At 46.8% G+C, this 27,609-nt stretch overlaps 2 protein-coding genes across 2 annotated transcripts in view; both read left to right on the top strand.

Moving 5' to 3' along the window:
* LOC132380339 (uncharacterized) overlaps positions 1–2,454 on the top strand; it is a 103,325-nt gene extending 100,871 nt beyond the window's left edge. The window contains exon 4 of the mRNA XM_059949086.1: positions 2,410–2,454. Within this exon, the coding sequence (XP_059805069.1) occupies positions 2,410–2,454 (45 nt within the window). The remainder of the gene's footprint in view (positions 1–2,409) is intronic.
* Positions 2,455–22,199: 19,745 nt separating this feature from the next.
* ankfn1 (ankyrin repeat and fibronectin type III domain containing 1) overlaps positions 22,200–27,609 on the top strand; it is a 148,802-nt gene continuing 143,392 nt past the window's right edge. The window contains exon 1 of the mRNA XM_059948146.1: positions 22,200–22,265. The gene's annotated coding sequence lies outside the window, so the exon portion shown is untranslated. The remainder of the gene's footprint in view (positions 22,266–27,609) is intronic.

Genomic DNA, 27,609 nt, shown 5'->3' with positions numbered 1-27,609 from the left:
TGACATCAGTAGTAGGAAACTCATTGAAAGGTATTCTAAGGGACCAGATATGTGAGTATTTGGATAGATATGGATTAAGGATAGTCATTTTGGCTTTATGCGTGGTAGGTCGTGTTTAACCAATATTATAGAGTTTTTCAAGGAAGTTACTTGGAAAGTGGATGAAGGCAGGCAGTGGATGTTGCCTACATGGACTTCAGTAAGGCATTTGACAAGGTTCCTCATGGGACGTTGGTCAAGAAGGTTTAGTTGACATTCAAAATGAGGTGATAAACAGGATTAGACAATGGCCTTGTGGGAGAAACCAGAGAGTGGTAGTACATGGTTACATTTCTGACTGGAGGCCTGTGACTAGTGGAGTGCTGCAGGGATTGGTGCTGGCTCCTTTGTTGTTTGTCATCTATATCAATGATAATGGATGATAATGTCAAAAAATGGATCAGCAAATTTGCAGATGACACCAAGATTGGTGGACAGCGAGGAAGGCTATCATGGCTTGAAGGGGAATCTGGACCAGCTTGAAAAATGGGCTGAAAATGGCAGATGGAATTTAATGCAGACAACTGCGAGGTGTTACACTTTGGCTGGACCAACCAGGGTAGGTCTTACTCACTGAGGAGTGTGGTAGAACAAAGTGATCTGGGAATACAGCTCCATAATTCATTAAAAATGTATCACAGGTAGATAGGGCTGTAAAGAAAGCTTTTGGTACATTGGGCTGGCTTCATAAATCAATGTATTGAGTACATGAGATTGAATGTTATGATGAAGTTGTATAAGACATTAGTGAGACCAAATTTGGAATTTTGGTCACCTACCTAAAGGAAATAAGTAAATAAAATTGAAAGAGTACAGAGAAAAATTATAAGGATGTTGCCAGGTTTGTAGAGCATGAGTTATAAGATCATAAGACATAGGAACTGAATTAGGCCATTCAACCCATTGAGTCTGTTCTGCTATGCTATCATTGCTGATTTCGGATCCCAGTTAATCCCATACACCTGCCTTCTTGCCATATCCTTTGATGCCCAGACCAATCAAGCAACTATCAACTTCTACTTTACGTATACCAACGGACTTGGCCCCTACCACAGTCTCTGGCAGTGTATTCCACAGTTTTACTACTCTTTGGCTAAATAAGTTCATCCTTACCTCTGTTCTAAAAGTTTGCCCTCCAAACTGTGCCCTCTGGTTCTGGACATTCCCACCACAGGACATGTTCTCTCCACATCCACATTATCTAGTTCTCTCAACATTCAGTAGGTTCATTGAGACCACCCCTCCCCCACATTCTCCTAAATTCCAGTGAGTTCCACAAAGCTGCCAAATGCTCCTCATACGTTAACCCCCTTCATTCCCAGAATCATCCTTGTGAGCCTCCTCTGGACTCTCTCCAATGACAACACATTCTTTCTGAGATATGGGGCCCAAAACTGTTGACAATACTCCCAAATGTGGCCTGACTAGTGTTTTACAAAACCTCAGCATTAAATCCTTGCTTTTATATTCTATTCCCCTTGAAATAAATGCCCACATTGCATTTGCCTTCTTTACCACAGACTCAACCTGTAAATTAACCTTCTTGCATGAGGACCCCTAAGTGCCTCTGCACCTATGAATCTTCACCCCATTTAGATAATAGTCTGCATTATTGTTCTTTGTACCAAAATACATTATCATACATTTCCCAATAATGTGTTCCATCTGCCACTTTTTTGCCCACTCTTCCAATCTGTCTAAATCCTGCTGCAATCGCATTGCTTCCTCAGCACTACCTTCCCCTCCTCCTATCTTCGTATCATCCACAAACTTTGCTTCAAAGCCATCAATTCCATTATCTAAAGATCGACAAACAATATGAAAACTAACGGCCCCATTACTGACCCCTGAGGAATACCACTTGTCATTGGCAGCCAACCAGAAAAGGCCCCTTTCATTCCCACTCGCTGCCCCCTGCCTGTCAGCCATTCCTCTATCCATGCCAGTACCTTTCCTGTGATGAAAGATTAGGACTGCATTCCTTGAAATGTAGAAGATTGAGGGGAGATTTGGTAGAGGTACACAAAATTGTGAGGGGTATAAATAGGGTAAACACAAGCAGGTTTTTACCACTGAGGTTGGGTGAAACTACAACTTGAGGTCATGGATTAACTTCTTCTCTTAAAGGGCTGTGAGAGTGTGCAATGAGCTGCCAGCACAAGTGGTGCATATAAGCTTGATTTAAATGTTTAAGCTAAGTTTGGATCGGTACATGGATGGTAGGGGTTTGGGGGGTTATGGTCCTGGTGCAGGTCAATGGGAGTAGGCAGTTTAAATGGTTCAGCACGGACTAGGTGGGCTGGAGGGCCTCTTTCTATGTTGTATTTTTCTGTGCCTCTATTGTAAGTCTCTTTTATTTTTGTTTATCAGAGTCTTCGATATGCAGATGGAAGAGAATTTCAGCAGAAGAAGTAAGTGTAAATGCACAGGTCAGCATGAGTTTGTCTGAAGACTTTATCCTTTAGTTGCCCTATCCCACACTTTGTCCCCTCCACCTTCATAGGGTTTTCTTCACATCAATCACCCAATTCCCTTCAGCTCAGTAACCTTGCCGACTGAATCAGATTCTGATTCTGATTCTGACTTTTGGGGATGAGCACATTTTAGGGACCCAGTCTATGAATGTTGTCTGCGTGAATCATCAGGATACCAAACATTCATTTGGGGCAACGTACTAACACATTGGGAATATGGAGACTGTGAGCAGGAACAGGCTGACAGTGGTGTCCAGACCATTGTTTTTCACCATGGTTTCATAAGATCATAAGGCATAGGAGCAGAATTAGGCCATCTGGCCCATCGAGTCTGCTCCACCATTCAATCATGGCTGATCCTTTTTTCTATCTCCTCTTCAACCCCAGTTCCTGGCCTTCTCCCCATAGCCTTTGATGCCATGTCCAATCAAAAACCTATCAATCTCTGTCTTAAATACACCCAATGACTTGGCCTCCACAACTGCACGTGGTAGCAAATTCCACACATTCACCACCCTCTGGCTGAAGAAATTTCTCTGTATCTCTGTTTTGAAAGGATGCCCTTCTATCCTGAGGCTGTGATCTCTTGTCTCAGACTCTCCCACCATGGGAAACACCCTTTCTACATCTACTCTGTCTAGGCCTTTCAATACTTAAAAAGTTCCAATGAGATCTCTGCCCCCCCCCCCCGCCCCATCCTTCTGAATTCCAGTGAGTACAGACCCAGAGCCATCAAACATTCCTCGTATGATAATCCTTTCATTCCTTGGATCATCCTTGTGAATCTCCTCTCGAACCTCTCCAATGCCAGCACATCTTTTCTAAGATGAGGGGCTCAAAACCGTTCACAATACTCAAGGTGAGGCCTCACCTGTGCCTTATAAAGCCTCAGCATCACATACTTGCTCTTGTATTCTAGACCTCTTGAAATGAATGTGAACATTACATTTGCCTTCCTCACCACTGAGACAACCTGCGTTAACCTTTAGGGTGTTCTGCACAAGGACTCCCAAGTCCCTTTGAATCTCAGATTTTTGGATTTTCTCCCCACTTAGAAAATAGTCTGCACATTTACTTCTACTACCAAAGTGCATAATCATGCATTTTCCAACATTTTATATCATTTTCCACGCTCTTGCCCATTCTTCTAATCTGTCCAGCTTCTTCTGTATCCTACCTGGTTCATCAATACTACCTGCCCCTCCACCAGTCTTCGTATCATCTGCAAACGTGACAACAAATCCATCGACTCCATCATCTAAATCATGATATACAGCTTAAAAAGAAGTGGTCCCAACACCAACCCCTGCGGAACACCACTAGTCACTGGCAGCCAACCAGACAAGGATCCTTTTATTCCCACTCACTGCCTCCTACCAATCAGCCAATGCTCTAACCATGTTAGTTACATTCCTATAATGCCATGGGCTCTTAACTTGGTAAGCAGCCTCATGTGTGGCACCTTGTCAAAGGGCATCTGAAAGTCCAAATATACAACATCCACTGCATCTCCTTTATCTCTCCTACTTGTAAACTCCTCAAAGAATTCCAATAGGTTTGTCAGGCAGGATTTTCCCTGAAGGAAAGTCATGCTGACTTTCTACTATGTTGTTCTGTGTCACCAAGTACTCCATAATCTCATCCTTAACAATTGACTCTAAAATCTTCCCAACCACTGAGGTCAGGCTAACTGGTCTATGACTTCCTTTCTGTTGCCTTCCTCCTTTCTTTCTCAAAGAGTGAAGTTTCAGGGACAGGCTGACGGTGATGATCAGACCGTTGTGTTTCACCATCATTTGTGATTTGGTTGGAGCAACACAATATTTCCAATGCATCCATGCTAGAGACATTGTACACAACCCTGAACAGGTTTGGCTGGTATAAACTAGCTGACACTCACTGAGCAATGCAAGTCAGAGCTCCTTTACAGGTTTTATTAAATTTATGAAACTCTTCCCAAAAAAATGTACAGTACTATGAGCAACTGTCAAAGAATTGTACACCTGTACAAAGCTGTGACCATTCCCCTCAATAATAAGTAGAGATAACTACATCGTATTGAGGTGGATGACCTACTAGGGGGAGCCATAATGACTGAGTCTTTGTCAATGAGTCTGCTGCTGTCACTCAGAAGAGTAGAGAGCTGAAGAGATGGCATCTTGCCTCCCAGGTGGCAGGGTCAGGGATGTCTCAGATTGGGGCCTTGGCATTCTCAAGGTTGAGGGTGTGCAGGCAGAAGTCTTGGTGCATATTGGCACAGTTGACATAGGCAGTCAAGGTGAGAGATCCTGAAGAGAGATTTTAGAGAGCTTGGTAGGAATCTGAAAAACAGGACCTCCAGGGTAGTAATCTCTAGATTGTTGTTTGTGCCACGTGCCAGTGAGGGTATGAATAGGATGATCTTGATAGTGAATGCCTGGCTGAGGAACTGGTGCAGGGGGCAGGAGTTCAGATTTATGGATCATTGGGATCTCTTCTGGGGAAGGTACAACATGCTTGAAAGGGATGGGTTACACCTGAACCAGAGGGGTTCAAAATCCTTGCGGGCAGGTTGGCTAAAGTTGTTCCGGTGGGTTTAAATTATTTTGGCAGGGGGATAGGAACTGCAGTGATAGTGCTGAGGATGAGGTAGCTGGATTACAAACAGAGGCAATGTGTAGTGAGGAGAGGATGATAATGGGGCAAAATTACAAAGTACAAGATGAGTTGCAACATATTAGGTGGACAAAATCGAAAAGGGTGAATACAGGACTGAAGGTGTTATATTTGAATGCGTGCAGTATATGGAATAAGGTAGGTGAATGTGCTGCACAGTTACAGGTTGGCATGTATGACGTTGTGGGAATCAGGCTGAAAGAAGATTATAGCTAGAAGCTTAAGGTCTAAGGATACACATTGTATAGAAAGGACAGGCAGGAAGGAAAAGGGGGCAGTGTTGCTCTGTTGGTAAAACATGAAATCAAATCTTTAGAAAGAACTGACATAGAATTGGAAGGTGTAGAATCATTTTGGGTAGAGCTAAGGAACTGCAAGGGTAAAAAGAACCTGATGGGATTAGTATAAAGAATCCCCCAAACAATAGTAAAGATTTGGTCTACAAATTACAACGGAAGATAGAAAATGCATGCCTACAATAGTCATGGGGGATTTGCAGGTAGATTGGGAAAATTAGGTTGGTGCTGGAAACCAAGAAGGGGGATTTCTAGAGTGTCTACAAGATGGCTTGTTAGAGCAGCTCATAGTTGAGCCTACTTGAGGATCAGCTATTCCCAGTTAGCTGTTGTGCAATGAGCCAGAATTACCAGAAGTTGGAGAATTTGATGTTCATCGACAGTCTTATGAGTCTGTTGGGGTAATCTATTGCATCCGGTGCTCCCGGTGCAGCTTCCTCCTGAAGCGATTGGGGGACCGCTTCGTTGAGCATCTACGCTCTGTCCGCCACAACAGACAGGATCTCCCGGTTGCCACTCACTTCAACTCTCCCTCTCATTCCCATTAGGATATGGCCATACATGGCCTCCTCTACTGACATGATGAGGCCAAACCGGTTGGAGGAACAACATCTCATATACCGTCTGGGTAGTCTCCAGCCCCTTGGTATGAACATCGAATTCTCCAACTTTCGGTAATTCCCTCCCTCTCCCTTCCCCATCCCACCTCTACTCTGTCTCCTCTTCCAGCTGCCTATCACCTCTCATGACTCTGCCTTCTTCTACTACCCATAGTGCTTTCCCCTTAGATTCCTTCTTCACCTCTCCTGCCTATCCCCTCCCTGCTTCCCCTCCCCCATCCCTTGATCTTTCCTCTGATTGGTTTTCAACCCTCTCCCCATCTTCTTTATAGGGTCCCTGCCCCCTCCTTCTTTAGTCCTGACGAAGGGTTTTGACCCGAAACATTGACTGCTTCTTTCAACGGATGCTGCCCGACCTGCTGAGTTCATCCAGCTTTTTTGTACGTCTTGAACAATCACCTGTATATTACAGACAACAGTAGCCCCTGTGCAGATAAAAGGGAGAATTTGAACAGTACATAGATTGGAGATGTTTGGAGGAATATGGTTTCAATGTGGGCAACTGGGATGAGTTAGATGTGTGTCTCGGCCAGTGTGTGCCAGTTAAGTCGAAGGGCTTGTCTCCATGCTGTCAGACTATGTGACTGTAAACATCACCTCCTGTAGATATTACAGAAAACATCAGCCCTGCGTGTAATAAACTGGTGAGCATTATCTAAGTGAATGATCCCAGGAATGAAAGGGTTAACGTATGAGGAGTGTTTAATAGCTCAGGGCCTGTACCTACTGGAGTTAAAAGAATAAGGGGGAGGGTGGATCACATTGAAACCTTCTGAATATTGAAAGGCCTAGCTCAGGGGTCGGCAACCTTTACCACTGAAAGAGCCATTTGGACCCGTTTCCCACAGAAAAGAAAACACTGGGAGCCGCAAAACCCGTTTGACATTTAAAATGAAATAACACTGCATACAACGTTTTTTTTGCCTTTATGCTATGTATAAACAAACTATAATGTGTTACATTTATGAAATCGATGAACTCCTGCAGAGAAAACGAAATTACATTTCTGCATGCAACAAAAACATTTTGAACTCCGAAAAAAAGACGTTGGGTTGAAGGTTACTTTTAAGTAAAATACTCAATGTCTACCATGGAGTGTAGCTTTTCCAGCCACTCTGAAAGGTGAGCCCTTTGCTGCCCAGGAAAGTTTTCACTTCTTCCAGACACACGACAAAGCGTTTCAGCACCTCCCCTCTGGACAGCCACCGGACTTTGTTATGCAGCAGGAGATCAGAATATGCACTTTCCAGCTCGTCCAGTAACAAACGGAATTGATGGTGATTTAAACTTTTTGCCATTATTTTATTGACAATCTGAATGACAACATCCATTACTTCTGTGCATTCCGGAGGAAATGTTTGAGCGCACGGTGCCTCTTGGTGCAAGATGCAGTGAAAAGTCAGCAGCTTTCTGTCCAGCGACTTCTGCAGGAAAGCCACAAATCCCTTGTGCGCTCCGGTCATACTTGGTGCCCCATCAGTAGCTACTGACACCAGGTGGGTGGTCTTTATTCCTTTGGCTCTTAAACAATTCAAGACAGCCTCACAGATGTCCTCTCCCCGTGTTTGGCCTTTTAGAGGTATCAACTCAATCATTTCTTCCTGTGGCCCGGCAGAGTTTACATACCGGCAGAACAGCGCTATTTGTTCAATATCACCTTTGTCTTCAGACTTGTCACAGGCAATCGAGTAGGCCACAGCTGAATTGATGTCTTTAATTTGTTGTCTTGTGATGTCTTCTGCCATTTTTATGGTTCTGTCTTTGACAGTCTTTGCAGAGAGGGGCATATCCCTGATTTTCTGCACAATTTCACTCTTGTTTTTAAAGTCCGTGAATAGATGTTCTGAAATCTTAATGAAAGATTCTTTTATATATTCACCATCTGTAAACTGCTTCCCATGCCTGACTATTTCCTGAGCGGCAACAAAACTAGCATATGTAGTTGATTTTCCAGACTTCATCCACTTCCTGAAATGATTTTTGCTCAGATCAACCTTCCGCATCAGTTCCGAAACGGCTTTTTTTCTTTCATCTCCATCCAGATATTTTTGAGCAAAGGCTGTGTGTTTATTCTGGAAATGTCTTGCGACATTTGACTTTTTATTGTTTGCTAGTTTCTCATTGCATATTAAGCATACCAGTAAACCAGTCTCGTCAGCAGTGAAAGCAAATGAATCTGCCCATGTATCATTAAACGTTCTGTTTTCTTCAGTCACTTTTCTTTTTTTAGAATTCTCCATAGTTAGCCTACCTTGGATCGAAAAATTAAAGAAATCGCGCACTGGCAGGTGTCAGGCATTGGCAGTGGTGACGTATATTAATAGTGACAAAAAACACGTTTTATTTAGATTGTACAAGATCACCATAATCTTCAATTTAGAATTACATTTCAAAAACTAACAAACTAACATAAAATACATTTTAATTAAATACTCATCATTTATTTTCCAAAGCCACAGGGAGCCGCAGCACAGAGATGAAAGAGCCGTGGGTTGCCGACCCCTGGCCTAGCTAGAATGGTTGTGGAAAGGATGTTTCCTATAGTGGGGGAGTGATTGACCGAGTGACCAAGTCATTAGGTATATTTAAAACGGAGGTTCATGATTAGTCAGGTGTCAAAGGGTATGAGGAGAAAGCCAGAGACGAGAGGATGGTTAAAAAAAGACATGAGGATGCTATAGCAGACACGGTGAGGAGGATCCCAGGGGCTTCTACAGATATATTAAGGGCAAAATGATAGCAAAGGACAAAATTGGTCCTCTGGTAGATCAGAATGGTAACCCATGCATGGAACTGAAAGAGATGGGGAGATTTTAAATGGATTTTTTGCATCTGTATTTACTCAGGAGATGGATACAGAGTCTATAGAAGTGAGGCAATATAGCATTGACTACAAGGATCCTATACAGATTGCAGAAGAGGAGGTGTTTGCTGTCTTGAGGCAAATCAGGGTGGACAAATTCGTAGGGCTTGAAAAGGTGTTAGGGTCTGGTCTAGAGCCCACCTTCCGGGTCTTGCTCCAGTCTGCGGACTCCGGACTCTGGGCCTTGCAGCCAGCCCTCCTGTCACACGGAGCCATTGGATCATTCTGGCTTAAGGAGGTACACCTGTTGCCTATTAGGGGCCAGGTGTTTATAAGGGGCTGGGGGACTGAGCTGAGTTGTGGGGTCGTCCTGCCCTGTAGCCGGTTTAACCTACTCTGGACTGCCGGCTCTGAATCCTGTCTGTATCCTGTTCTGCCCTGTTGCCGCCCTGCTTGGAGTCCAGTTCTGCCCTGGTTGCCGCCCTGCTTGGAGTCCAGTTCTGCCCTGGTTGCCGCTCTGCTTGGAGTCCAGTTCTGCCCTGGTTGCCGCCCTGCTTGGAGTCCAGTTCTGCCCTGGTTGCCGCCCTGCTTGGAGTCCAGTTCTGCCCTGGTTGCCGCCCTGCTTGGAGTCCAGTTCTGCCCTGGTTGCTGCCCTGCTTGGAATCCTGTTCTACCCTGGTTGCTGCCCTGCTTGGAATCCTGTTCTACCCTGGTTGCTGCCCTGCTTGGAATCCTGTTCTGCCCTGGTTTCTGCCCTGCTTGGAATCCTGTCCTACCCTGTTGCCGCCCTGCTTGGAATCCTGTTCTACCCTGGTTGCTGCCCTGCTTGGAATCCTGTTCTACCCTGGTTGCTGCCCTGCTTGGAATCCTGTTCTGCCCTGGTTTCTGCCCTGCTTGGAATCCTGTCCTACCCTGGTTTCTGCCCTGCTTGGAATCCTGTTCTGCCCTGGTTGCCGCCCTGCTTGGAATCCTGTTCTACCCTGGTTGCCGCCCTGCTTGGAGTCCAGTTCTGCCCTGGTTGCCGCCCTGCTTGGAGTCCAGTTCTGCCCTGGTTGCCACCCTGCTTGGAGTCCAGTTCTGCCCTGGTTGCTGCCCTGCTTGGAATCCTGTTCTGCCCTGGTTGCCGCCCTGCTTGGAGTCCAGTTCTGCCCTGGTTGCTGCCCTGCTTGGAGTCCAGTTCTGCCCTGGTTGCTGCCCTGCTTGGAATCCAGTTCTGCCCTGGTTGCTGCCCTGCTTGGAATCCTGTTCTGCCCTGGTTGCTGCCCTGCTTGGAATCCAGTTCTGCCCTGGTTGCTGCCCTGCTTGGAATCCTGTTCTGCCCTGGTTGCTGCCCTGCTTGGAATCCTGTTCTGCCCTGGTTGCTGCCCTTGCCCTGGTTGCTGCCCTGCTCGGAATCCAGTTCTACCCTGGTTGCTGCCCTGCTTGGAATCCAGTTCTGCCCTGGTTGCTGCCCTGCTTGGAATCCTGTTCTGCCCTGGTTGCTGCCCTGCTTGGAATCCTGTTCTGCCCTGGTTGCTGCCCTTGCCCTGGTTGCTGCCCTGCTCGGAATCCAGTTCTACCCTGGTTGCTGCCCTGCTTGGAATCCTGTTCTGCCCTGGTTGCTGCCCTGCTAGGAATCCTGTTCTGCCCTGGTTGCCGCCCTGCTCGGAATCCAGTTCTACCCTGGTTGCTGCCCTGCTTGGAATCCTGTTCTGCCCTGGTTGCTGCCCTGCTAGAAATCCTGTTCTGCCCTGGTTGCCGCCCTGCTCGGAATCCTGTCCTACCCTGGTTTCTGCCCTGCTCGGAATCCTGTCCTACCCTGGTTTCTGCCCTGCTTGGAGTCCTGTCCTACCGTGGTTTCTGCCCTGCTCGGAATCCTGTCCTACCCTGGTTTCTGCCCTGCTTGGAATCCAGTTCTGCCCTGGTTGCTGCCCTGCTTGGAATCCTGTCCTACCCTGTTGCCGCCCTGCTTGGAGTCCAGTTCTGCCCTGGTTGCTGCCCTGCTTGGAATCCTGTCCTACCCTGTTGCCGCCCTGCTTGGAGTCCAGTTCTGCCCTGGTTACTGCCCTGCTCAGAATCCTGCTCTGCCCTGGTTGCCGGCCTGTTCTGTATATGCTCTATCCGGTTGGTCTTGTTCCCCTGCTTCTCTCCTGTGTGCTGGTCCAGCTGTTCCGCCTTATTCTCCTTGCTTGCACTGCCACGCTGTCGGTTGCCTTTCCCAAATTACCCTGTGTATCACAGAAGTCCTGCTATTCACCCTGGATCCAGCTTCCTTCTGATCCCTTGCCTTCGTTGGGCGGGTCCGGCCTGACTACCGCTGCCCGGCGGAGGTTCTGCCCCTTCCTATCTGTTACCTCCGTCGGGCAGGTCTGACCGGATTGCCGCTGGCCGGTGGGGGTTTCTGCCATTTCCACCTATTACTCCCTAAGGGTTGTGCCCTGCACCTGCCCAGGTGTCCGCGACTGGCCCAGGCCTCTGTGTTTCCTGCCTGGGAGGTGGCCCTGCCCGGGATCTATGCGGCCCGCCCTAGGGACTCCTACCCTTTCTTCCCCTCGTTTCCCATGGATTGTGCCCCACACCTGCCCAGGTGTCCACGACTGGCCCAGGCCTCTGTGTTTCCACCTGGGAGGTGGCCCTGCCCGGGACCCATGCGGCCCGCCATGAGGAATCCTCCTGCCTGCCTCGTCTGAACTCTGGGACCCTCCTGCCTGTCTGCCTCGTCTGAACTCTGGGACCCTCCTGCCTGTCTGCCTCGTCTGAACTCTGGGACCCTCCTGCCTGTCTGCCTCGTCTGAACTCTGGGACCCTCCTGCCTGTCTGCCTCGTCTGAATTCTGGGACCCTCCTGCCTGTCTGGCTCGTCTGAACTCTGGGACCCTCCTGCCTGTCTGCCTCGTCTGAACTCTGGGACCCTCCTGCCTGTCTGCCTCATCTGAATTCTGGGACCCTCCTGCCTGTCTGCCTCGTCTGAATTCTGGGACCCTCCTGCCTGCTTGCCTCATCTGAACTCTGGGATCCTCCTGCCTGTCTCACCCCTCACATGCCATGGCATCCCCATCCTGTCTACCCCTAGTACTTGGGTGTCTGCGTCTTGCATTTGGGTCCAATCCTGCCCCCGTTCCTGACAAAAGGTGTTCCCTCGGACCCTGTGGGAGGCAAGTGCAGGAACTGCAGGACCCTAACAGAGATATTTAAATCATCCTTAGCGACAAGTGAGATACCAGAGGATTGGAGGACAGCTAATGTTATTCTACTGTTTAAGAAAGGCTCTAACATATCGATGCAACTACAAAGAAGGCACAACAGCAGCTATATTTTATTAGGAGTTTGAGGAGGTTTGGTGTGTCATCAAAGACACTTGCAAATTTCTACAGATGTACAGTGGAGAGCATTCTAACTGGCTGCATCACTGTCTGGTATGGGGGTGCCACAGCACAGGATCAAAATAAGCTGCAGAGAATTATAAACTTAGTCAGCTCCATCATAAGATATAGGAGCAGAATTAGGCCATTTGGCCCATCAAGTCTGCTCTGCCATTTCATCATGACTGATCCATTTTTTTGTCTCAGCCCCAATCTCTTGCCTCCCCCCCCCCACCATATCCCTGCATCCCCTGACCAATCAAGAGCCTATCAACCTCTTTAAATACACACAAAGATTTGGTCTCCACAGCTGTGTTTGGCAACAAAAATAGTGGGAACTAGCCTCCACAGTATCTAGGACATCTTCAAGGAGTGATGCCTCAAAAAGGTGGCATCTATCACTAAGGACCCCCATCACCCAGGACATGCCGTGGTCTCATTGCTTCCATCAGGACGGAGGTACAGAAGCTTGAAGACACACACTCAACAATTCAGGAACAGCTTCTTCCCCTCTTCTGAATGAACAATGAACCCATGAACACTGCCTCACTACCTTTAGTTAGTTTTTTATTTTGCACTACTTAATGAATTGAACTATTTTATATATATATATACATATATATATATATATATATATATACATATATACACACACACACACACACACACACACACACACACACACACACACACAGACATAGTATAATTCAGTTTTTCCTCTATTATATGTATTGCTGCAGCAAAGACAACAAATTTTGTGACGTATACCGGTGATATTAAACCTGATTCTGATTCTGAAGAATAAACCAGGAAATTATAGGCCAGTGAGAGCCTGGTATCAGTCATGGGAAAGTTGTTGGAAGGTATTCTAAGGAACCAGATATTTCAGTATTTGGATAGACAGGGACTAGTTAACATGGCTTTGTGTGTGGTAGGTTGTGACTAACCAATCATACAGAGTTTTGTGAGGAAGTTACCAGGAAAGTTGATGAAGGAAAGGCAGTAGATGTTGTCTTTATAGACTTTAGTAAGGCATTTGACAAGGTCCCACATGGGAGGTTCGTCAAGAAGGTTCAGTTGCTTGGCATTCAGATGAGGTAGTAAGTTGGATTAGGCATTGGTTTTGCAGAGGAAACCAGAGAGCGGTTGTAGATGGTTGCCTGTCTGGCTGGAGGCCTGTGACTAGTGGTGTGCCACAGAGACCCTTGCTGGATCCATTATTGTTTGTCATCTATATCAATGATCTGGAGAATAATGTGGTAAAGTGCATCAGTAAGTTTGTGGATGACACCGATATTGGGAGTGTAGTGGACAGTGAGGAAGAGTATCAAAGCTTGGAGATGTAAAAATTGGCTGAAAAATAGTAGATGGAATTAAATGCAGACAAGTGTGAGGTGCTACACTTGGGTAGGACCAACCAGGGTAGGTCTTACACAGGGAATGGTAGGGCACTGAGGAATGCTGTACAGCTAACGGGAATACAGGTCCATAATTCCTTGAAAGTGGCATCGCAGGTAGAGAGGGTCATAAAGAGAGCTTTTAGCACATCAGCCTTCATGAATGAATATTGAGTACAGGGGTTGAAATTGTATCAGATGTTGATGAGGCCTAATTTCAAAGTTCAGAGTATATAAACTATAAACAACCTTGAGATTCATCTTCTAACAGGCATCCACCCAATAAAATCCATTAACCAGAAGACTGTCAAACACCCAAAGTTCAGGAAAAAAAAACAAATCGTGCAAATAATTAAAATAAGCCAATAACATTTACAACTGAAGTTCATGAAAGTGAGACCATAGTCATGAAGCCAGTCATCACTGCAGCTGATCCAGCAGCTCATTAGTTGTAGTTCAGTGCACAGACAAGTAAACATCACGGAGCAGTGAGCTAAACACTGGCACATCCCTTGCCTCCGGGTCTGACACCCTGACCTTTTCAATTTGGCCCAGTGATTAAATTGGCCAAACAGCAGGTCATTCCTCTTGGGCCTCAACCCCACTACCTCAACTCTACCTTGCTTCGGTTCTGAATCACCTGAAAGTTCACTCTAGCAGCCAAACCACGGTGTGCAGCTGGTGAAGGGAATGGACGCTCAGGGTAGTGGCTGGGATGTCAATTGAAAGGCCCACTTTCTGCACTGTGGTGCTGATTTTCCAGTAAGAGTTGGGAGTTGACTCATCCAGTGAGGAGAGTATCCCATCACAACCCCTCTGCCTGGAAGATGGCAGGAGGAACCTAAGGACTGCACACCCAACATCTCATCTGGCCGATTCAGTTGAGTTTTTGGTCAGGGTGATCCCAGGATGCTGATGGGGGTGAGGGTAGTGGGTAGGGTGTTGCTGTTACTTATCAGTGGTCCTGCCACTGGACACCGTTTGGTGGTTCCACATTCTCATATTAAAGAGAATCAGTACCTGGCTTTTTTATGGTGTAAGTGTTACCCACCACTGATGAGTTCCAGCCTGAATATTGACTGTGTTATTGTCTGCAATAACCGTAGGGGCTGTTGCTCTCTGTAATAGTATTCTCAGGAGCTTCTCTCTTCCAGAATGTACCCGGACCACTGCTGGCTGCAATTGATGCAATGCCTTCTCCTCCCCGGAGCAGATCCGGGAATTGTGCGCTCACTGTCTCTGGAGGTAGATGCTGTGATGTGATGCTGTGTGAATTTAAGAAAATCAGGTGCACAAACTTGTGTAGATCAATCTCTCTGTGATGTTTCATTAGGTTTGGTGCTCATTTTAATACCTTTCAGTTGTTTTCATTGTGCGACTAATGTGAACCAGAGGCTGTCGGATGTGCTGTTCAGTCACATAAACCCCTGGCGAGCTGTTGATGTTGTTAGTGATAAATCTGTTTCCATGACTATGTGCGTTTTTGTTTTATGTGCTGAGCATTGAAGGAATTGATGGGTATTATATACCAGTGCTGATTTCTGTTTAATATGGTTTGTGCTGGGAACTGGGGCGATGTTCTTGTCCTGTTCTTGCCTCCTGACTTGAGGAAGGCATGCTATACAGAGGAGGTTCCAGAGGTGGGAGTTAGAAAATGAAGAGAGCTAGAGTCACCTGGGACACCTGGGACAGTACTTACTGGAAGTCAAAAGAATGAGAAGGGATCTTTAAAAGGGTAGAGAAGGTAGAGGCAGAAAAGTTGTTTTCTCTGGTAAGTGAGGCTAGAACTAGAGAACATAACCTCAAGATTCAGGGAATAGATTTAGGATGGAGTTTAGAGGAACTGCTTTTCCCAGAGAGTAGTGAACCTGAGGAATTCTCTGCCCAGGGAAGCAGTAGATGCTACCTCATTAAATATATTTAAGATGCAGTTATATTTTTGCGTAGCAGAGGAATGAATGGTTATGAGGAAGAGGCAGGTAGATGGAACTGAGTCCACAGCCCGATCAGCCACATTTGTAATGACTGGTGGAGTGAGCTCGAGAGGCCGGAAGACTGACCCCTTTCATAGTCCATGTCTCTGAAAATGGTGCCACCCTGTGGGCATGTAGCTAGAGTTGTGTCTTTGAGCCAACCATGCTTCCAGCATCCTGATGATAGTCCCCACACCGATGAGACTCCATGCTGTCTACTGGGGACAGTCTGTGGCCTCAGTCCTACTCAGAGCAGGGTACCTGGTATGGAAACAAAGGAACCAGTGGACAGGGAGGGAATGTGGATGGAGGAACAGGGCTGAAGCTCCATTAGGATCCTGAATCTGCTGCTGGACATTCCCTGGGACCTCAGCAGGCAGCTTTGTATGCTAATTTGTCCAGCACTAACCTCACGATTTATGGGCAAAAATGAGGTCACTGCACAATTGCTTCAGTTCCCCAACCCTACAACTTGGATGAAAGGTTACAACCTGCATTGTTAGTGCACAGCACAGCAAGGTGGGTGTCATGCAGGAAGACATGGAACCAGCATGCCCTCCCCAAACCCTTGTTACAGCAGTACACAGGAGAATACAGCCAATGGTGTGGTGCAAACGGATCTCCCATTCCAGCAGGGACAGTGGGTGAACACAAACTACAGCATGTGAAGCCCAACAACATGGATCTCACATGGGTGCAAGGGAACAAGACAGGATCATTCTTCCCAGCTCCTGGGATGTCCCAGTTCACCACTGGTGAAGTCAGGGCTAACTACAACACACTGTTAGAAATGAATCACCTTTGCTCTTGTTATATTTCACTTCCTCAGCCAGTTGGTATCCAAGCACTGATCTCTGTGGTCTTCCACAAGACATATGCAGATTCTAATGTGTTTATTTTTATTTATTATGAATGCCCACAAAAAATGAATCTCAGGATAGTATATGGTTATAAAAATTTACTTTGAACTCTAGAGCAGTGAGTCTTAGATCAGTGGTGGGAAAACAGTTGGAGAGGATTCAAAGAGACAGATTTTATGAGCATTTGGAGAAGCATAGCCTGATTAGGAATAAAAACTCTTCGAGGAAGTGACAAAACAAATTGATAATGGTAGAGCAGTGGTGAATATAGATTATAGGAAGGTGTATGATTGGTTAGTCACAACCTATTCTGCATTCCTGTGACAATGCTCCATGTAGATGTGCTCAGTGGTGTGGAGGGCTTTACCAGTGATGGACTGAGCTGTATCCACTACATTTTGTAGTTTTTTCCCTTCTTTGGTGTTTCCATACCAGGCCATGATGCAACCGGTCAATATACTGTTGTGCATCTGAAATGATAACACCAAAGAATTTAAAGTTGCTGACTTTCTCCACCACTGATCTCTCAGGAAACATTGGCTCATGGATCTTCAGTTAACTCCTCCTGAAGTCAATAATCAGCTCTAGTTTTGCTGACATTGAGTGAGAAGTTGTTGTGGCATCAGATTCTCAATCTCCCTCCTATACTACCTAGGATTATTGCTACTCTCTTTCTCAAAGAAAGGAATAATATCTGCCACCCTCCAATCATCTGGTACTGCTCCTGTGGCCGGTGATGATGCAAAGAGCATCACCAAAGGTGTAGGAATTTTTTCCCTTGCATCCCATAGTAACTTGGCCTATATCCCGTGCAGCTCCGGGGACTTACCTATTTTTCACCTAATATTTTTCAAAAGTTCCAGCACATCCTCTTTCTTAACTTCGACATATTCCAGCATATCAGCCCATTCTATGCTGTCCTCACATTCAGCAAGGTCCCTCTCACTGTTGAATACTGAAGCAAAATATTCATTAAGGACTTCCCCTACCTCCTCCGACTCCAGGCACATTTCCTCTTCCATCCTTGACTGGTCTAGTCATCCTCCTGTTCTTCATGTACACGTAGATATCTCAGTGTCTCCCTTAATCCTAATCACCAAGGCCTTCTCATGTCCCCTTCAGACTCTCGTAAATCCATTTTTCAGCTCCTTCCTAGCTACCTTGTAACTCTCTGGACCTGTCTGAACCTTGCTTCCCAAACCCTAAGTAAACTTCTTTCTTCCTCTTCACTAGATGTTGCACATCTTTTGTCAAGCACAGTATCTTTACTCTACCATCCTTTACTTTCCTCAATGGGACAACCTATCCAGAACCCCCAGCAAGTGCTCCCTAAACAACCTCCACATTTCCATTGTGCATTTCCCTGAGTACATTTGTTCCCAATTTATACTCCCAAGTTCCTGCCTGATCGTGTCACAATCCGTCCTCTTCCCATTAAATACTTTCCGATACCATCTGTTTCTATCCCTGTCCAAGGCTATGGAAAAGGTCAGGGAGTTGTGGTTACTGTTTCTGAAACCCTCTCCCACCAATAGATCTGACACCTGACCAGGTTCATTGCCTAATACCAGACCATAAGACATAGGAGCAGAATTAAGCCATTCAACACATCAAGGCCACTCCAACATTTCATTTTGGCTGCTCCCAGATCCCATTCAGTCCCATACACCTCCACTCTCACCATATTGGCTGATACTCTGACAAACAAGAATCTCATCAGCTTCCGCTTTGAATATACCCACGGACTTGGCCTCCACCACAGCCTGTTCTTACCTCTGTTCTAAAAGGTTATCCCTCAGTTTTGAGGCTATATTCTCTAGTTCTGGATACCCCCACCATGGGAAAGATCCTCTCCACATCCATCCTATCTAGTCTCCTCAACATTCAGTAGGTCTCACTGAGATCCCCACACATTCTTCTAAATTTCAGTGAGTATAGATCCACAGCTGCCAAACGCTCCTCATATGTTAACTCTTTCATTCTCAGAATTATCCTTGTGAATCTCTTGTGGACTCTCTCCAATGACAATACATCTTTTATGAGATAAGGGGCCCAAAACTGTTGACAATACTCCAAGTGCAGTCTGACCAGTATCTTATAAGGCTTCAGTATTATCTCCTAGCAACACCCACAAAATGCTGGAGGAACTCAGCAGCCAGACAGCATCTATGGAAAAGGGTATTGTTGACGTTTCAGGCTGAAACCCTTCGGCAGAACTCATTATCTCCTTGTTTTTTATATTCTATTCCCATTGAAATAAATGTGAACATTGCATTTACCTTCTTTACCACAGACTCAACCTGTGAATTAACCCTCTGGGAATTTTGCACCAGGACTCCTAAATCCCTCTGCACCTCTGATGTTTGAACCTTCTCCCCATTTAGATAATAGTCTGCACTATTGTTTCTTTTACTAAAATGTATTATCGTACATTTCCCAATACTGTGTTCCATCTGCCACCTTTTTGCCCATTTATCCAATTTGTCTAAGTCCTGCTGTAATCGCATTGCTTCCTCAGCACTACCTACCCCTCCATCTATCTTTGTATCATCTGCAAACTTTGCCACAAAGCCATCAATTCCATTAGCAAAATCATTGACAAATACTGACCCCTGAGGAACACCACTAGTCACTGGCAGCTAACCAGAAAAGACCCCCTATATTCCCACTTGCTGCCTCCTGCCTGTCAGCCATTTATTTATGCCAGTATATTTCCTGTAACACCATAGGGTCTTATCTTGTTAAGCAGCTTCATGTGAGACACCTTATCAAATGCCTTCTGAAAACCCAAGTAAATAACATCCACTGCCTCTCCTTTGTCCACCTTGCTTGTAACTTCTCAAAGAATTCTAACAGATTTGTCACGCAAGGTTTCCCTATACAGAAACTATGCTGACTTTGAGTTATTTTATCATTAGTTTCCAAGTACCCCAAAACCTCATCCTTAATAATGGACTCCAACATTTTCCCAACCACTGATGTTAGGCTAACTGGCCTATAACTTCCTCTCTTTTGTCATTCTCCCTTCTGAAAGAGTGGAGTGACATTTGCAATCTTCCATGCCAGAATCAAGTGATTCTTGAAAGATCATGACCAATGCATTCATTATTTCCTCAGCAGCCTCTTTCAGAACTCTGGGATGTAGTCTGTCTGGTCCTTTGTAATAGCAGTGGCACTCATTCTTGCTCCCTGACATTCACAGACCTCTGACACACTGCTAGTGTCTTCCACAGTAAAGACTGAAACAAAGTACTTATTAAGTTCATCTGTCATTTCTTTGTCCCCCATTACTACCTCACAAGCATCATTTTCCAGGGTCCAATATCAACTCTCACCTCCCTTTTATTCTTTATATAACTGAGAAAACTTTTAGTGTCCTGCTTTGTATTATCAGCTAGTTTGCTCTCATATTTCATCTTTTCCCTTTTCGTAGCTTTTTTAGTTGCCTTTTGGTGGATTTTAAAAGCTTCTCAATCATCCAGTTTCCTACTCACTTTTGCTACCTTGTATGTCCCTTCCTTAGCTTTTACGCAGTCCTCACCTTTGTCAGCCACTGTTGCTTCGCCCTGCCAGTTGAGAACAACTTCTTCTGTGGGACGCATCTATCCTGCACCTTGTGAATTATTCACAGAAACTTCAGCCATCATCCTCACCAGTATCCCACTCCAATCCACCTGGGCAACCTCCTCCCTCATGCCTCTGTAATTCCCTTTACTCCATTGCGATACTGATACACGTGACTGATCCTTCTCCCTTTCAAGTTGCAGTATGAATTCAACCATATTATGATCACTGCCTCCTAAGGGTTCCTTTACGTTAAGCTCTGTAATAAGATCTGTGTTATGACACAACACCCAATCTAAGATGGCCTTTTCCTGAGTAGGCTCAAGCACAAGCTGCTCTAAAAAGCCATCTGGCAGGTATTCAACAAATTCTCTCTCTTACAATCTGACACCAACCTGATTTTCCCAATCCCCTTGCATGTTGAAGGCCCCCAATACAATTGTGTCATTACCCTTATTACATCCCCTTTCCAGCTCCCTTTGCAATCTCAACCCCACATCTGGGCTACTATTCAAAGGCCTGTATATGATTCCCATAATGGCTTTTTCACCCTTGCAGTTTCTTAACTCCTCCCACAAAGATACAACATTCTCTGCTCCTATGAACTCTTCTCTGAAATTTTTCCAAAGTTGTAATTCCATCTCTTATCAATACAGCCACACTACCACCTAAGCCTTCCTGCCTGTCCTTTTGAGACAAAGTATATCCTTTGATGTTAAACTCCCAACTATGATCTTCCTTCAGCCACATCTCAGTGATGCCCACAACGTCATTCCGACCAATCTCTAATTGTGCCACGATTTTGTCCACCTTATTCTGAATGCTACATGCATTTAAATACTCAGTCCTGCATTTTTTGCCCTTTTGAATTTTGCCTCTGTGGTACAATTTAACTCTTTGCTCTCTCTGCATTTGTACCCAATCATTGGCTTGTCCTTCCTTACATTCATGTTACATCATCTACTTGTAAACCTGCTGGCTCATCCTCAGCTCTGTCATCCTTCTTCCCATCTCCCTGCCATATATTGCTCCCACTCAGATTCAAGTGCAATCTGTCCCTTTTGTACAGGTCCCACCTGCCCCAGAAGAGGTTCCAATGATCCAAAAATCTGAATCCCTGACCCCCACTCCAGTTCTTCAGCCCCACATTTATTTGGCTCCTCATTCTATTCCTATCCTCACTGTTGTGTGGAATGGGCAGCAATCCCACCCACGATCACTACCCTTGAGGTCCTGCTTCTCAAACTTCCTTCCTAACTCCCTGTATCCTGTTTTCAGGACCTCCTCCCTTTTTCTACCTATGTTGTTGGTACCAAATATGTATCACAACTTCTGCCCACTCACCCTCCCTTTTCAGGATATTGTGGACACGTTCAGAAACATCGTGGACCTTGGCACCTGGGAGGCAAACCACCATTCGTGTTTCTTATTCACATCCACAGAATCACCTTTTTGCCCCTCCAACTACAAAGTGCCCTATTACTACTGCCATCCTCTTCAGTTTCCTGCCTTTCTGAGCCACAGGGCCAGACTGTGCCAGAGGCATGGTTGCTGTTGCTTCCCCCAGGTAGGTTGTCCCTCCAACAGTACTCAAAATGGAGTACTTATTGTTGAGCAGGATGGCCACAGGGGTATTCTCCACCACCCCCCTTCCCTCTCCTGACAGTCATCCATCTAGCTGTCTCCTGTAGCCTTGGAGTGATTACCTTCCTGTAGCTCCTGTCTATCACTGCTCCACTTTCGGTAAAAGACTGAAGGTCATCGAGCTGCAGCTCCACTTCCCCAACTCGGTCTCGAAGGAGCCGCATCTCTATGCACCCGGTGCAGATGCGGCCAGCAGGAGGTTGGAAGTGTCCTGGAAATCCCACATCCGACATCCGACATCAGACCTGAACACTAGCTCTGCAGACATACTGTTTCATGAATCGTTCCTGGATAAAATTCCACATATCTGAAACTTTTGCTCTTTGGAGGTGCCAATCAATATTAGGGAAGTTGAAATTACTACTCCCGAGGGGATTGTTAACTCTAGCCGTCGAGTCGCAGAGCGCAGGAAGGGGATATTTTCCCTCCTCGGGGAAATTCCCGATTGGGGGCGCAGATGAGCAGAGTGCCGTTGCCAGGTACCTAATGATGCATTCGACAGTCAGCGAATCGAAAGTCATAGGCACGCGGGCGAGTGGCACAGACACTCGCGGAGACGGAGAACATTCAACTTAATACCACATCGTCTGCAGCGGCGAGGTAGGTGATAGATCGGCGGGGCTGAAGCCAGCCTCGGCCCGGACGTTTACTGGCGCGGGTGCAGAAGTTGGTGTGGACGGAGCGGTCGTGGTCCCGGGGAAGCAAAATTCCCAGTGCAGCCACAACTAAGGACTGGATGCGAGGGAGCGTCTCCATACTGGCCGTGCGATTCGTGCTCCCCTGCCTCATTGCCTATCTCCCAGTCCGTGGCACACACTCACTCGGTCCGCATGTCCTTCAGAGGGGGCTCCCACCCCAGCTCAGATCGCCGAGGCTTCCGATTCCATCCTGAAAGCACAATCTGGACGAAACGCCGCATTGTAGGAGGGGTGGTGCCGAGGGAGCGCCGTAGTGAGGGAGGGGTGGTAGTGCCGCGCTGTGGAAGGGGCATTACTGAGAGGGCGCTGCGTGAGGGACTGAAAGAGCCGAAGAGGTGCTGCAATATCAGAGAAGCGGTAGTGTGTTTGTAACATCACTGACGGAATGTCACACTGTCCCAGGGACGGTACTGAGGGAGTGTCACACTGTCAGAGGAACAGTACTGATGGAAGGTCACACTGACTGAGGGAGAGTCATGCTGTCAGCGGGATGGTACTGGGGGAGTGCTGCATTGTCAGAGGGATTGTATTATGAAGCCATCCATATTGGTGGAAAACTAGTACCAACCAAATGGTGGGATTGGAAGGTATGGTGTCTGATGGACTTGGATGTCCATGTACACAGGTGGCTGAGGTTAACAGGAAAGTCAAAGCCTTGAGTGTTGGTTCTCCAGCCCCTGACCTTCTCTTATAGCCACGGTATCACTGGTCCAGTTGATATTTTTTGTTAATGTTGGTGCTGGGGAACACAGTGATGGAGTGTTTTGGAATGAGAAAGCTGGTCTCGACTGCCTTGTGTTGGAGAGGGCTGTTGCCTGGGGGATTGTGCAGCAGGCAGATTTCTTTTCGATCTTTGTCAGCATCCTAGAGCAATCCCTGTGGATTTTGGTTATCTCTGTGATGCACACTTTTGACTTTTTTGGCTAAGTGCTTGGCAGAGGCCAAATGTAACCTCAGTGCATTTCTAAGAGTGGCAGAGGTCACCCATCAGCAGAGCGGTGATTGGCTCCCTTGTCTCTGTGAGGGTCACCTCTAGACCAAGCCCGTGATGTGGCGCTCTCACACTCCTGAAACAGTGAACTGACTCTGGAGCAGTGCCTAAGTTATTACCAATGTAAAATTCAAGATTTATGATTGTTTAATGTCATTTTACATGCTTAAAGGAGAACAAAATAATTTTTACTTCAGATCCAATGCAGCATAAAAGAACTACCATAAAATAAAGAACACAACAAGAAAAAAGACAATAAGTATAAATAAATAAGATAACTTAGATACATTGATTATCTGCAGATAAAGTGACGCTAAGGACAGAAGTGTCTGTACATAAGGTAACCGACAGGAAATGATAAAGTAGTAGTGGTTGGGGATGTGGTGGGGTGGCTTAGTGGGTGGGGGTGTTGATTGGCCTTACTGCGTGGGGAAAGGAACTGATTTTGAGTCTGGCATGGATGTTACATAGCCTCCTCCCTGATGGAAGTGGGACAAACAGTCCATGAGCAGGGTGGGTGGGATCCTTCAGGATGCTACTGGACTTTTTCCAGCACCTTTCTGTATATCTGCCCTTGCTGGTGGGTAGGCTGGTGCCGACAGTGCATTGGGCAGTATTTGACAACCAGTTGCAGAGCCTGCCTTCCTTTCCACACCATGCAGTGACACAGCTTGTTATGATGCTCTCAACTGCACATCGTTTGAAAGTCATGAGTTTTCAGGATCTAGTCCAGCTCTTGCCCTCTGTACCACTGACTCAACCTGAAAGTTGATATTTAGGGAATTCTGTACAAGGACTCCCACTTCTGTTTTTGAATTTCCTCCCCATTTAGAAAATAGTTCATTCCTTTATTCCTTCTACCAAGATGTAGGACCATACACTTCCCTCACTATATACTCTCTCACTTCTTTGCCCATTCTCCTGATCTAACCAAGTCCTTCTGCAGACTCCCTCAGTGGAGGACATGTCCATACATACAGTGACCCTCACTGAGGGCAGTCTCACACACACTGACCCTCAATGGGGGACGGTCCCACATTCACACTGACCCTCATTGGGGTCAGATCCACACACACACACACACACACACACACACACTGACCCTCACTGGGGGACATTTTTATATGGTAACTGTCCTGGTGGATGGTCCCATGCACACACTGACCCTCACTGTGGCATTCCTACACACACTGACCCTCACTATGGGCAGTCCTATGCACACACTGACCCTCACTGTGTGTAGTCCTACACACACACTGACCCTTGCTGTGTAGTCCTACACACACACTGACCCTTGCTGTGTAGTCCTACACACACACTGACCCTCGCTGTGTAGCCCTACACACACACTGACCCTCGCTGTGTAGTCCTATACACACACTGACCCTCAACGTGTGTAGTCCTACACACACACTGTCCCTCAACGTGTGTAGTCCTACACACACACTGTCCCTCAACGTGTGTAGTCCTAAACACACACTGTCCCTCAACGTGTGTAGTCCTACACACACACTGTCCCTCACTGTTTGTAGTCCTACACACACACTGACACTCACTGTTTGTAGCCCTACAAACACACTGACACTCACTGTGTAGTCCTACACACACACTGACCCTCGCTGTGTAGCCCTACTCACACACTGACACTCACTGTTTGTAGTCCTACACACACACTGACCCTCACAGTGTAGCCCTACAAACACACTGACACTCACTGTGTAGCCCTACAAACACAATGACACTCACTGTGTAACCCTACACACACACTGACCCTCGCTGTGTAGCCCTACACACACACTGACACTCACTGTGTAGTCCTACACACACACTGTCCCTCACAGTGTAGCCCTACAAACACAGTGACACTCACTGTGTAGTCCTACACACACACTGACCCTCGCTGTGTAGCCCTACACACACACTGACACTCACTGTTTGTAGTCCTACACACACACTGTCCCTCACAGTGTAGCCCTACAAACACACTGACACTCACTGTGTAGTCCTACACACACACTGACCCTCGCTGTGTAGTCCTATACACACACTGACCCTCACTGTTTGTAGTCCTACACACACACTGACCCTCACTGTTTGTAGTCCTACACACACACTGTCCCTGACAGTGTAGCCCTACAAACACACTGACACTCACTGTGTAGCCCTACACACACACTGACCCTCAACGTGTGTAGTCCTACACACACACTGTCCCTCACAGTGTAGTCCTACATACACACTGACACTCACTGTGTAGCCCTACAAACACACTGACACTCTCTGTGTAGTCCTACACACACACTGACCCTCGCTGTGTAGCCCTACACACACACTGACACTCACTGTGTAGTCCTACACACACACTGACCCTCGCTGTGTAGCCCTACACACACACTGACACTCACTGTGTAGTCCTACACACACACTGACCCTCGCTGTGTAGTCCTACGCACAGACTGACCCTCACTGTGTAGCCCTACACACACACTGACACTCACTGTGTAGCCCTACGCACACACTGACCCTCGCTGTGTAGTCCTACACACACACTGACACTCTCTGTGTAGTCCTACACACACACTGACACTCACTGTGTACCCCTACACACACACTGACCCTCGCTGTGTACCCCTACACACACACTGACACTCACTGTGTACCCCTACACACACACTGACCCTCAACATGTGTAGTCCTACACACACACTGACACTCACTGTGTAGCCCTACACACACACTGACAATCACTGTGTAGCCCTACACACACACTGACCCTCGCTGTGTAGCCCTACACACACACTGACATTCACTGTGTAGTCCTACACACACACTGACACTCACTGTGTAGCCCTACACACACACTGACACTCACTGTGTACCCCTACACACACACTGACCCTCACTGTTTGTAGTCCTACACACACACTGACCCTCAACATGTGTAGTCCTACACACACACTGACACTCACTGTGTAGCCCTACACACACACTGACACTCACTGTGTAGTCCTACACACACACTGACCCTTGCTGTATAGTCCTACAAACACACTGACACTCACTGTGTAGCCCTACAAACACACTGACACTCACTGTGTAGCCCTACACACACACTGACACTCACTGTGTAGTCCTACACACACACTGTCCCTCACAGTGTAGCCCTACAAACACAGTGACACTCACTGTGTAGTCCTACACACACACTGACCCTCGCTGTGTAGCCCTACACACACACTGACACTCACTGTTTGTAGTCCTACACACACACTGTCCCTCACAGTGTAGCCCTACAAACACACTGACACTCACTGTGTAGCCCTACACACACACTGACCCTCAACGTGTGTAGTCCTACACACACACTGTCCCTCACAGTGTAGTCCTACATACACACTGACACTCACTGTGTAGCCCTACAAACACACTGACACTCTCTGTGTAGTCCTACACACACACTGGCCCTCGCTGTGTAGCCCTACACACACACTGACACTCACTGTGTAGTCCTACACACACACTGACCTTCGCTGTGTAGCCCTACACACACACTGACACTCACTGTGTAGTCCTACACACACACTGACCCTCGCTGTGTAGTCCTACGCACAGACTGACCCTCACTGTGTAGCCCTACACACACACTGACACTCACTGTGTAGCCCTACGCACACACTGACCCTCGCTGTGTAGTCCTACACACACACTGACACTCTCTGTGTAGTCCTACACACACACTGACACTCACTGTGTACCCCTACACACACACTGACCCTCGCTGTGTACCCCTACACACACACTGACACTCACTGTGTACCCCTACACACACACTGACCCTCAACATGTGTAGTCCTACACACACACTGACACTCACTGTGTAGCCCTACACACACACTGACAATCACTGTGTAGCCCTACACACACACTGACCCTCGCTGTGTAGCCCTACACACACACTGACATTCACTGTGTAGTCCTACACACACAATGACACTCACTGTGTAGCCCTACACACACACTGACACTCACTGTGTACCCCTACACACACACTGACCCTCACTGTTTGTAGTCCTACACACACACTGACCCTCAACATGTGTAGTCCTACACACACACTGACACTCACTGTGTAGCCCTACACACACACTGACACTCACTGTGTAGTCCTACACACACACTGACCCTCGCTGTATAGTCCTACAAACACACTGACACTCACTGTGTAGCCCTACAAACACACTGACACTCACTGTGT

This window comes from Hypanus sabinus, chromosome 23 (assembly GCF_030144855.1).
Source record: "Hypanus sabinus isolate sHypSab1 chromosome 23, sHypSab1.hap1, whole genome shotgun sequence".
Classification (NCBI taxonomy): domain Eukaryota; kingdom Metazoa; phylum Chordata; class Chondrichthyes; order Myliobatiformes; family Dasyatidae; genus Hypanus; species Hypanus sabinus.
This window is presented reverse-complemented; position numbering and strand designations above follow the sequence as displayed.